Source organism: Mobula birostris, chromosome 10 (assembly GCF_030028105.1).
Source record: "Mobula birostris isolate sMobBir1 chromosome 10, sMobBir1.hap1, whole genome shotgun sequence".
In the NCBI taxonomy this organism is placed as follows: Eukaryota; Metazoa; Chordata; class Chondrichthyes; order Myliobatiformes; family Myliobatidae; genus Mobula; species Mobula birostris.
Window position 1 is genome coordinate 132,024,632 of NC_092379.1, and position 12,618 is coordinate 132,037,249.

A 12,618-nucleotide genomic window follows, 5' to 3' on the forward strand; every position below is an offset into this window, starting at 1 on the left:
ACCCTTTTTTTAATGCCATGAATGCCTACCATTAACTGAGTTGTCTTTGGGCCCCAGGTTGGGGACCCTTGGTCTAATTGGTGAGCATGTTGAACATATATGACACAGAGAACTACAAAAGAGTACAGGATCTTTGGTCCATAATGATGTGCCTGCCTATTAAACTACTCTAAGGTCAATCTAACCCTTCCCTCCTATGGGCACCCGTATGGGTCCTAGCTATGCCTGCCTTTTTGTTGGCTTTGTGGAACAATCTATGTTCCATGCCTATTCTGGTATCTGTCCCCCACTTTTCCTTTGCTACATCGACGACTGCATTGGCGCTCCTTCCTGCACGCATGCAGAACTCGTTGACTTTATTAACTTTGCCTCCAACTTTCACCCTGCCCTCAAGTTTACCTGGTCCATTTCCGACACCTCCCTCCCCTTTCTAGATCTTTCTGTCTCTGTCTCTGGAGACAGCTTATCCACTGATGTCTACTATAAGCCTACTGACTCTCACAGCTATCTGGACTATTCCTCTTCTCACCCTGTCTCTTGCAAAAACGCCATCCCCTTCTCGCAATTCCTCCGTCTCCGCCGTATCTGCTCTCAGGATGAGGCTTTTCATTCTAGGACGAGGGAGATGTCCTCCTTTTTTAAAGAAAGGGGCTTCCCTTCCTCCACTATCAACTCTGCTCTTAAACGCATCTCCCCCATTTCACGTAACATCTGCTCTCACTCCATCCTCCCACTACCCCACTAGGAATAGGGTCCCCTTGGTCCTCACCTACCACCCCACCAGCCTCCGGGTCCAACATATTATTCTCCGTAACTTCCGCCACCTCCAACAGGATCCCACCACTAAGCACATCTTTCCCTCCCCTCCTCTCTCTGCATTCCGCAGGGATCGCTCCCTACGCAACTCCCTTGTCCATTCGTCCCCCCCATCCCTCCCCACTGATCTCCCTCCTGGCACTTATCCGTGTAAGCGGAACAAGTGCTACATATGCCCTTACACCGCCTCCCTTACCACCATTCAGGGCCCCAAACAGTCCTTCCAGGTGAGGCAACGCTTCACCTGTGAGTCGACTGGGGTGATATACTGCGTCCGGTGCTCCCGATGTGGCCTCTTATATATTGGCGAGACCCGACGCAGACTGGGAGACCGCTTTGCTGAACATCTACGCTCTGTCCGCCAGAGAAAGCTGGATCTCCCAGTGGCCACACATTTTAATTCCACATCCCATTCCCATTCTGACATGTCTATCCACGGCCTCCTCTACTGTAAAGATGAAGCCACACTCAGGTTGGAGGAACAACACCTTATATTCCGTCTGGGTAGCCTCCAACCTGATGGCATGAACGTTAACTTCTCTAACTTCCGCTAATGCCCCACCTCCCCCTCGTACCCCATCTGTTACCTATTTTTATACACACATTCTTTCTCTCACTCTCCTTTTTCTCCCTCTGTCCCTCTGAATATACCTCTTGCCCATCCTCTGGGTCCCCCCCCCCCCGTCTTTCTTCCCGGACCTCCTGTCCCATGATCCTCTCGTATCCCCTTTGCCAATCACCTGTCCAGCTCTTGGCTCCATCCCTCCCCCTCCTGTCTTCTCCTACCATTTTGGATCTCCCCTCCCCCTCCAACTTTCAAATCCCTTACTCACTCTTCCTTCAGTTAGTCCTGACAAAGGGTCTCGGCCTGAAACGTCGACTGTACCTCTTCCTAGAGATGCTGCCTGGCCTGCTGCGTTCACCAGCAACTTTGATGTGTGTTGCTTGGATTTCCAGCATCTGCAGAATTCCTGTTGTTTGCCTCCTATGTAGCCCTCCATTTTGCTTTCACTGATTTGCCTAACCAAGAGTTTCTTAAATGCCCCGAATGTATCTGATTTTACTACCAACTTTGGCAGTGTGCCCATGCACCTTCCAATCTCTGTGTAGAGGACTTGGCTCTGACATCCAGCCTATAGTTTCCTTCAGTCAGTTTAAAATTGTGCCCCCTAGTATCAGCCATTTCCACCCTGGGAAATAATCTCCGGCTATCCACTCAATCTATGCTCTTACTGTCTTGTACACCTCCATCAAGTCACTTCTCATCATCTTTTGCCTCATCGTTTTTCAACCCCACCCTGTAGTGCTGCTCCCTCTTCCTTTTCCCCCATGGTCCGCTCTCCTCTCCTTTCAGATTCCTTCTTTAGCCCTTCACCTTTGCAATCTATCACCTCCCAGCTTCTCACTTCATCCCCCCTTCCCCCACCCACCTACCCTCCCCCTGGCTTCACCTTTCACTGTCCAGCTTTCCCTCCACTCTTCTTACTCTGGCTTCTTCCCCTTTCTTCCAGGTTTGATGAAGGGTCTCGGGCCGAAGCGTCAACTCTTTATTCCTCTCCATAGATGCTGCCTGACCTGCTAATTTCCTCCAGGTGCGTGTGTGTGTGTGTGTGCGCGCGCGCGTGCGTGTGTGCGTGTATGTGAGTGTGAGTGTATGTGAGTGTGAGTGTGTGTGCGTGCGTGCGTGTGTGTCGGTCGCTCTGGATTTCCAGCATCTGCAGAATCTCTTGTGTTCCTATTCAGATAAATGGGGCCAAATCCCGAAAGCGCAGGATGATCGATGCCAGACAGGCACGTCCAATCCCTGATATAAGTATCCAAGGAATAACCTCAACCTCTGTGGCCTTGTCTGGTTCCACTGCTGGCAGGGAGATATCTTAGCCTCAGAAAAAGCTGTACTGCTGATGTCAAAACTCTGATTCAGGTTGGCACATCAGAGACCTTTGCTCTGCGTTAAGCATGATTTGAATACACCTGATAGCCCAACTCCTGACAGCCACTTCAACAGACTCATTTTACCTGGTTTTGGTTTGTTTCCTTTAGGGCGTGGATTGCGAGGGTGATCTGTTGGACAGACAAAAACCTTTTAGCTGAAAACGAGCTCCCCAACCTCTCTGGACTCTCCGATAACTCCAGCATCAACAGGTCCACCTGCAAATCTTTCCGTCTTTATCTCAGTAAAACACCACCCGTTCCTCATTTGGAAGTTCACATATTCCCACTGTTTAGTAGTGAGTGGATGGTTTTGTTTAAAGGAAAACATTTTCTAGCTTCAGACATCTTAATTAAATGACCAATAGGATATTGGACGGACTATAATATTGTTGTTTTTCTAAAGCTAGAAGGCTCCTTTCAATTAGATTTTCAATAATGATTTCAATAGAATCAAGTTAAATTGTTTGTCATATTGTATAGTAATTATTTTAAAAATAGTGAAAAGCCAACAGTGAACTTCATTGAAAAAAAATTGAGGCTGGTTACATTATAAACAGAGATTTGATGCAATAAGTTTAATTTTATGTGTCTTTCCAATCTTTGTTTTAAACCTAAAAATACCAGGTACTTGCTCCCAAATCATCTTTGATCTCAGAAACTTGTAAATCCTTTCTACCTTTTGACCTTACCTGAGTTACCTTGACCTTTTTTGCCGTGGTCATTGTTGTCATCAAGGGCATCAGCCAGGTCAAAATCAAGGCCAGGGTCACTTGTGTCTAAGGTTGCAAAGGAAATCCATTCAAGCACAATTCAAACAAAATGGGAGAAATAAATGAAATTGTAGAGTAAGAGAATAAGTTTAAGAGTTCCAAAGACAAAGAGAAAACACAAGCAGAGCGAATGTCTTAGGGATAAGAATGCTCTGATGATGTGTGACATGGTAAAGGTAAAGTGAAGAAATTTTACATGAAGGGAAGGGTGACGGTATTAGGTATCATGAGAGAGAGAGCTGTGGTTTGCTATGGGCATGGTCAAGAAACTAGAACAAAGGACATTGAGAGGCAACCTGATAGAGGTGTAACAAGATGAAAAGAGGCATTGATAGAATGGATAGGCAGAGACATTTTCCCAGTGAGGAAATGAGAGGGCATAAAAATCACATAGGATAAAGGGCAATGAAGCCAAGTGCCAGGTATTCCACAGTTTCCTCCTGTCCCAGCTGTCTCATCCCCACTTTCCATCATTTCTATCCCTTTTTCTCTTTTCTATTTTGCTTTTGAAGACACCCATTTGCCTCACCATCTGTGTGGTAGTTGAGAGCCTACCCGAGCAGCCTCCGAGGTGGGATGCTGAAAGTGCAAGTCACTGGGAGACAGCAGCACCACCTTCCGCCCGATATGTTAAATGAACAACCTGTCTGTTCTCCCAAGTACAAAAGATGGTACAGCATAAGAGGCCTGGGTTGAGTGGCCAGCCAGAGACCTTCTCCCCCAGGGTGGAAATGGATAGTAGAAGGGACATAATTTTAAGGTGATTGGGGAAAGTATAGGGTGATGTCAGAGGTAGTTTTTGACACAGAGAGTGGTGGTAGGTCATTGGAACGCCCTGCCAGGGCTGGTGGTGGAGACAGATACATTAGGGACATTTAAGAAGCTGTTAGACAGGCACGTGAATGAAAGGAAAACGGAGGGCTATATGTGAAAGAAGGGTTAAACTGATCTTGGAGTAGGTTAAAAAGTTGACACAACATCATGGGGCAAGAGGCCAGTACTGCGTTGTACTGTTCTCTGTTCTGTGTCTGAATATGTAGCGTTATTGGAGTGAAAGGGAAGATCAACGATGGGATGGAATAGATTAAAAGGTTGGCACAACATCGTGTGCTGGAAGATCTGCACTGTGCAGTAATGTTCTATGCTTGAATATGTAGCATTACTAGAGCAAAAGGGAAGATGAACGATGGGATGGAGTGACATAGCAGACAGAGATATGAGGAAGGAAGGCTGGAAGTCCCATATTAGCATTTACCAACAAAATCTGAGCCATTTGTGAATAACTACACCACAGAAAGAGGCTATTCAACCCAGTGGATCTAAGAGAAGTACAATGAGACCCATTCCCCTGCTCTCACTCCATAGCCCTGCAAAATCTCTTCTTAAAGATACTTTTCAAGTTCCTTCCAGAACACTGGAGTTGAATCTATCCTCTAGCTATCCTGCCCAGTGCATTCCAACTTTCATTCTGTAAACATATTGTCCCCTCTTAATGTCATAGAGAAAAGAAACAGGACTTTCGGCCACAAAGTCCATGTCATGAGTCGGACACTCATTTACCCTGACCATGACTGGCCAGTTCTATTCTCTCCACATTCTCACTGTACACAGTACTCCACCTGTGACCCAATCAGTGTTTTACAAAAGTTCTCCACGAGTTTTTCACTCTTGTACTTCTATTTATAAAGCCCAGTATGACCTCAGCTTTTTAAACATTTTCTCAACCTGTCCTCCTAATTTCAACAAAGTCTACATATTTACCTGCTCCGAAAAGCATGCCCCTGGGTTACATTGGTCTCATTCTTCTTACTAAAATGTAATACTAGTATAGTAATTTGCGTAATGCTAGTGACCATAGTTCAAATCCACAGCTGTCTGTAAGGAGTTTATATATTCACCTCACGAACTAATAAAATTTCAAAAGTTCATTTATTATCAAAGTATACAACTCTGAAATTCTTCTTCTGCAGATAGCCAGGAAACCAAGAAAGAAAAGAAAGGCAGCACGATCATTAACCCCCCAATAACCCCTCCCTGACAAAAAAACAAATAAAAATGGGCACATCAACCCCCAAACCCCTCCTCCTGCACAAAAAAGTATAAAAATGGAACAGGCACATCGACTCCCAAATCCCCTCCCTGCAAAAAAAAGAAAGATCGGGTGAAAAACACAGAATATAAAAAACTATAAGACTAATAAAAAGTTTATAGTCCATGTGCACATCCAAAACAGAAAACCTGGGCAACAGGTCACACAGGCTCCCCTCTCCAGTAGCAGAGAGATCAAAAGACAGGCAGCTGGCGCTTGCTCTCCGCACTTGCCTCGATGTTTCAATCTCCTTCGTCGCTTTAATCAGCGTACAACGGAAGATCTAATTGGCAAAATGGAGTCAAACATTGACCCACACGCCATCCTGCAGCCTGCCCACCATGAGGTATGTGCACACTGCCCCTGCCACCCGGAATCCTCTCAGGGACTGCAGGGTGCTGAAGCACCCAGTAGATGTCCAAACTTCCGCATTTGCCCCAATCTTTCAATCTCCCTCATCACTTCAATCGGCGAAATGGAGTTGAACATCAGCCGGTGCCCCATCCTGCTGTCTGCCTGCCGCAAGGTTCGCACACGCTGGCTCTGTTTCCCAGAATCCCCTTGGAGACTGCAGAGCGCTGGAACACCCAAATGACCTCCAAACAGCAAATCACAGGCTCCAAAAGTTCCAGAATCACGGCCAAGTCGAAAAACAAATGTAAAAGAGATAAAAGAAGTAAAATATATAGTTTCGTGATCTATCCAGAAGATGTCAACTGAAGGAGCGTTGTATACATGTGCCATGCTGTAGTGGGGGAGTGTAGAACCAGAGGGCACAGACTCAGAAAAGAAGGACGTCCTTTTAGGATAGATATGAAGAGGAATTTCTTTAGCCAGAGGGAGGTGAATCTGTGGAATTCATTGCCACAGATGGTTGTCGAAGCCAAGGGTTTATTTAAAGTGGAGGTTGTTAAGTTTTTAATTAGTCAAGGCATCAAAGGTTATGGCGAGAAGGCAGGAGAATGGGATTGGAAGGGAAAATAAAGCAGATGTGATCAAGTGGTGGAGCAGACTCAATGGGCCGAATGGCCTAATTCTGTACCCATGCCTTATGACCTTACGGACCACCTGAGTTTCCTCTGGGTGCTCTAGTTTTCTCCCATATTTCAAAGACATATGGGTTAATAGGTTAATTGGTCACATGGGTGTAGATGGGCAGAAAGGGTTTGTTAATATGCTGTATCCCTAAATACATTACATGTACCTATAAAAATATTCACTGCCCTTGGAAGTTTCATGTTTTATTGTTTTACAACATTGAATCACAGTGGATTAATTTGTTTTTTGACACTGATCAACAGAAAATGACTCTTTCGTGTCAAAGTGAAAACAGATCATTACAAAGTGATCTAAATTAATTACAAATATAAAACACAAAATAATTGATTGCAAAAGTATTCATCCCCCCCCACCCTTAATATGACACACCAAATCATCACTGGTACAGCCTATTGTTCATAGTAGTCACAAAATTAGTTAAATGGAGATCTGTTTCTGGAGACCTGTATGCAGTCAAGGTGTTTCAATTAATTGTAGTAAAAATTTACCTGTATCTGTAAGGTCTAAACTGTTGGTGAGTCAGTATCCTGGCAAAAACTACACCATGAAGACAAAAGAACACTCCATGCAACTCTGCGAAAAGGTTATTGAAAAGCACAAGTCAGGAGATGGGTCCAAGAAAATTTCCAAGTCACTGAATATCTCTTGGAGTACAGTTAAGTCAATCATCAAGAAATGGATAGAATATGGCACAGATGTAAATCTGCCTAGAGTTGACTATCTTCAAAAACTGAGTGACAGTGTAAGAAGGGAACTAGTGAGGGAGGCAACCAAGAGACCTGTGACAAGTCTGAAGGAGCTACAAGCTTCAGTGGCTGAGATGGGAGAGACTACACGTACAACGACTGTTGCCTGGATGCTTCACCTTTATAGAGAGGGCAAAGAGAAAGCCACTGTTGAAAAAACTCGCAACATCTTGGCTAGAGTTTCCCAGAAGGCATGTGGGAGGCTCTGAAGTTAGCTGGAAGGTCTTTGGTCTGATGAAACCAAAATTGAACTCTTTGGCCATCAGAGATTAAATGCTATGTTTGGCATAAGCCAAACACCGCACATCAAAAACTCACAATCCCTACTGTGAAGCATGGTGGTGGCTGCATCATGCTGTGGGGATGCTTCACTGCAGCAGGACCTGGAAGGCTTGTGAAGTTAGAGGGTAAAATGAATGCAACAAAATACAGGGAAATCCTGGAGGAAAACCTGAAGCAGTCTGCAAGAGAACTGCAACTTGGGAGAACATTTGTTTTCCAGCAAGACAATGACTGCAAGCATAAAGCCAAAGCTGCACTGGAATGGCTTAAAATCAACAAAGTTAATGTCCTGGAGCAGCCAAGTTAGAGTCCAGTCCTCAATCGAATCGAGAATTTGTGGCTGGACTTGAGAAGGACTGTTCACTCACAATCCCCATGCAATCTGATAGAGCTTGAGCACTTTTATAAAGAAAAATGGGGAAAAATTGCAGTGTCTAGATGTACAAAGCCGATAGAGACCTATCCACACAGACTCAAGGCTGTAATTGCTGTCAAAGGTGCATCTACTAAATACTGACTTAAAGGGGGTGAGTAATAATGCATAAATTATTTTGTGTTTAATAATTGTAATAAATTTAGACCAATTTGTAGAAGTTTATTTTCACTTTGATACGAAAGATTCTTTGCTTTTGATTTCTGTCAAAAAAGCCAAATTAAATCCTCTGTGTTGTAAAACAATAAAACATGAAAACTTCCGGGGGAGGGGGGAGGGTGAATGCATTTTATAGGCATTGTAAATAAATATTTCTCAGCATTAATTTCATCTACTTGCCTATTCTACTGCCAATTTCTTCTCATTGTTCCAAGTGTTGAGTCATCTGTACACACTACTCTAAATCAGTAATATATATCAAGAATAGCGCAGAGGATCCCCACTGTCTACTTCCCTCCAGCTGAAAACACCCTTCACTCCATTACGTGTTACTTAGCCAATGTCTTATCCGTATGTACCCAGACTTTCCTATTCCGTAGCCTTCAATAATCCGTAAGAAACTTAAGAGATGAAGGTGAAATGAAGGTAATTGTGCTTTCTTTATTTATTTTATTTAGAGATACATCGTGGAACAGGCCCTTGTAGCCCAGCGAGCTGCACCACCCAGCAACCCAGCTATTTAACCCTAACCCCATCACAAGACAATTTACAATGACAAATTAGTCTACTAACCAGTATGTCTTTGGCATGTGGGAGGAAACCAGAGCACCCGCAGGAAACCCACGCACGCACGGGAGGAATGTACAGACTACTTACAGACGGCGCTGGACCTGAACTCTGAAGCCCCGAGCTGTAATCATGCCACGCTAACCGCTAAGCTACTGTGTCGCCCAAAAGTGAGAACTGTTTGTGGGTAACCAAATGTAATTAAACCAGTAGAGAGAAACAAGAAATGTAAGAATAAGATTAGAATATGGTGTGTGTTCCCAAATAAAAATTATTTATACAAATGCACAAAGTATAAGGGGAAATAAATGCAGACAACAATTCAACTAAAAGTACAATGTGGTTGGCAACTTAAAGAATGAGAGCACCATGTTGGGCATTTCAATTTTAAATGATCACAGGGGCTCATGAAAATTAACACCAGCAAAATGAAGGCAATTCAGAAAACAATGGCACCTAAAGTCCAGCAACAGCACAGTGTTCTTATGCTGGGGATTTTGAACGAAGCAGGTGAGAACACAGAGGATTGCTCAAGTTATAACCTTGTACATTCTCTCAATAGAGGAGCAAATTGGCAACATTACCGAAAGTCGACCAGTGTCTATGAATCCACGAGTCAGCTGGAGGCTGAAGACGGACTGTCCTGGGGTTACAGGACAGTGTGTGTGGGTTGGTGGGTGAGTGCGGGGTATTGGGAGGGGAGGAACAGGGTAGTTTTGCTGCTGTTGCTTTACTGCTTGGAGTGTTTTGGTTTGTTTGCGTTCTGTGTTGTGCTATCTAACACTGAGGGCATGCTAAGTTGGCGGCGGAATGTTGGTGACATTTGAGGGCTGCCCCCAGCACGTTCTTAGGGTGTGCTGGTTATTTACAGAAATGACACATTTCACTGTATGCTTCGATACACATGTGATAAATAAATCTGCATCTGAATGTGAATCACATTTCACTCTGCCATTTCTTAATGGTAGGTATGGGATGGTGCCAGGAAGTTATTAACACAATTAGTCCGACACCTGCTATCATGATATTAGTTGAGTTTATAATTAAGGCTAGAGACACCAAACTTCTTGAAAACTTTCAGCTGATCAGAGAAGATGGTCCCAAATTACCGGATGAACCTATTAAGATTTTTTGAGGAGCTGACTGAACTAGTGGACAGAGAAAGGTTTAAGGATGTGACTTGTATGGAGAACCAGTTATTTGTGTGTGTTATTACAATTAGTGTGGGCACGTGGCCAAGTGGTTAAGGCATTGGACTAGCTACCTGAAGGTCGTGAGTTCCAGCCCCAGCCGAGGCAACGTGTTGTGTCCTTGAGCAAGGCACTTAATCACACAGTGCTCTGCGACAACACTGTATGAGTCCTAATGCCCTTCCCTTGGACAACATTGGTGTCGTGGAGAGGGGAGACTTGCAGCATGGGCAACTGCTGGTCTTCCATACAACCTTGCCCAGGCCTGTGCCCTGGAGAGTGAAGACTTTCCAGATCCATGGTCTCATAAGACTAACAGATGCCTTTATTTTACTACAATTATCTTGTAAACTTCTAGGAAGCATGTCAGAAAGCGCCCCATTTGAGACTGTTAGATAAAGGAAGGAAATAGATACTTGGGCAGGAAGTTGGCTGAAGATGGTAATAATGCATTTTAAGTAGAAAAATGTGATGTCTCTAGAGGCAAGTAAAAAGTTATAAGTGATTAAAATAATATGTAGAGATGGAGTAATTTTCCACTGAGAATGGATGAGACTAGAACTCAAGGTCATGGGTTAAGGGTGAAAGGTGAAATGTCTAATGTCTATTGGAATTCTGAGGGGGAACTCCAGGGTGCTGACAGTGAAAGTGCTGGATGCAGGGTTGCTTTCAACATTTGAGAGAAGTTTGGATAAGTACGTGGATGGGATGTGCATGGAGGGCTATGGTCCAGGTGCAGGTCAATGGGAATAATAGTTTGGCATGTAGTACTCTATGTCTCTTAGAGGCGTATGTGGAGTGGAGAGTCAGTTCCTTTTCCCCAGGGTGCTGATGGCTAATACCAGAGGACATACTTGTTAAGGTGAGTAGAGGAAGGTCTGAGGGAGATGCCAGAGGTAGGTATTTTACACAGGGATGGGTGTGTGGAATACACTGGCAGGTGTGGTGGTAGAGGCAGATACACTGGAGATATTTAAAATACTCTTAGATAGGCACATGGATTGAAAGAAAAATGGAGGGTTATGGGCTATGTAGGAGGGAAGGGCTAGATTGATCATGGAATAGGTTACAAGGTTGTGACTCGACAGGATAATAGTTTGGCACATACTAGATGGGCCAAAAGGCCTGCTTCTCTGCTATAGTGCTTTATGACTCTATGATGTTGCTGGATTACATAAATGAGCAAAGCTACAGCAAACGGATTTCAGTGAGGCAAATGTAAGATACTTAGATTTATAAAGGATAGATCCAAGTATTTTCTGGATTATGGAAAGGTAGGAAAAAGTGAAGATTCGGAAAAGCTTAGCATGTTGTAGGCACAAAAAGCAATCATAAAAGTTAAAAGGAAAGTGGGACTTAGATCTAGAACAAGGGTTCCCAACTTGGGATCCACGGACCTTTGAATTAATGGTAGGGGTCCATGGCATAACAAAAGATTGGAAACTCCTTACCTAGAGGTTGAAGTACAAAGGGAGAGTATTACATGCAGTCAAATAAGCCCTTTGCTCTTCTCGATGGATCTCATAAAAGGTCCATCAAGAAGACTTAATTCAGTCCTGAGGACTACCATTACATGATAGATGGACTCACAGGATTAAATTTTAGGGATTATCACATTCTGTTTTTTTTTTTACTATTTCAGAACATATGGTGTGGTTTGTTAAGTTTTAAGAACTTCCTGGCCTTAGCAGCTGAAGGCAGGGCTGCCAAATGACAATTAAATTTGGGGACGTATATGAAGGAGCTAGGAGAAGCACAGATATCTCAGAGCGTCTGTGTGGCTGTACAAGATGGTGGAGATACTGAGGGTCATAGCTAATGGCATCAGTTGCTAATATGAGGGGCTTCATTTTAAGGTGATTGAAGGAAAGCATAAAAGGGATGTCAGAAGTAAGTTTTTTTTTACACAGAGTGGTGGGTGTGTGGAATGCGCTGCCAGGAGTAGTGGTAGAGGCAAATACATTTGGGACATCTAAGAACTTTTTAGGCATATGGATGATAGAAAGATGGAGGGCTACGTAGGAGGGACGGGTCGGATTGTGCTTAGAGCAGGCTAAAAGGTCAGCACAACATCGTGGGCTGGAAGTTTACTGTCAACATTCACCTTGCAGTCCTCTGAATGAGGAACCACGTTTCACCAGACTCCTTTTCACTGCTTTACCATCTAAAGATAAGGCATTGAGGAAAGTGACTTACCCTTCTTTGGTGTTTTTTTGGTGGTTTTGGGTGCCTTTGTGGTTTTATGAGGTGATTTGGTAGTTTGAAGCAAATCCAACCAGCCAAGATCATCTACAGAAACAGAGGGAAAGAGATTTGTGTAGGATAACTACAATTGTTATTGAAATCACACAAAAATAAAAGCTTTGGCATTAAAGGTTCACGGAGACATTTTCAAGATAAAGAAACGATGATGTGAGAGTGCTAGGAAAAGGGGATTTGAACCCAGCAGGTTAGTCTATTTGTTTTTTGTCTCTCATAGATTTTGAGCTTCAACTGGAAGGACTGACACAGTAACATTAGTGTACTGGAGGAGGCCAACATGAACAGCATCTCCATCACGATAAAACAACAC

The 12,618-nt window shown here is 43.8% G+C and overlaps 1 protein-coding gene and 1 long non-coding RNA gene across 11 annotated transcripts in view; one reads left to right on the top strand and one right to left on the bottom strand.

The window, feature by feature from the left end:
- The window catches only part of LOC140204352 (uncharacterized), a 40,095-nt gene extending 31,078 nt beyond the window's left edge, over positions 1-9,017 (top strand). The window contains exon 3 of the long non-coding RNA XR_011887595.1: positions 8,748-9,017. This is a non-coding gene — a long non-coding RNA (uncharacterized lncRNA). The remainder of the gene's footprint in view (positions 1-8,747) is intronic.
- The window catches only part of LOC140204351 (CD99 antigen-like protein 2), a 269,749-nt gene that overhangs the window by 86,038 nt on the left and 171,093 nt on the right, over positions 1-12,618 (bottom strand). For 8 of the 10 annotated variants that reach the window (XR_011887593.1, XR_011887594.1, XM_072271013.1 and 5 more), the window contains exons 5-7: positions 12,243-12,335; positions 3,441-3,527; positions 2,836-2,880 (exon numbers count right to left, since the gene is read on the bottom strand). Coding sequence is in view for 8 of the 10 variants with exons in the window: in XM_072271013.1 (XP_072127114.1) it covers positions 2,836-2,880; positions 3,441-3,527; positions 12,243-12,335 (225 nt within the window). In the remaining 2 variants the exon portion in view is untranslated. The remainder of the gene's footprint in view (positions 1-2,835; positions 2,881-3,440; positions 3,528-12,242; positions 12,336-12,618) is intronic. The other 2 variants (XM_072271014.1, XM_072271019.1) reach the window with 2 other exon arrangements.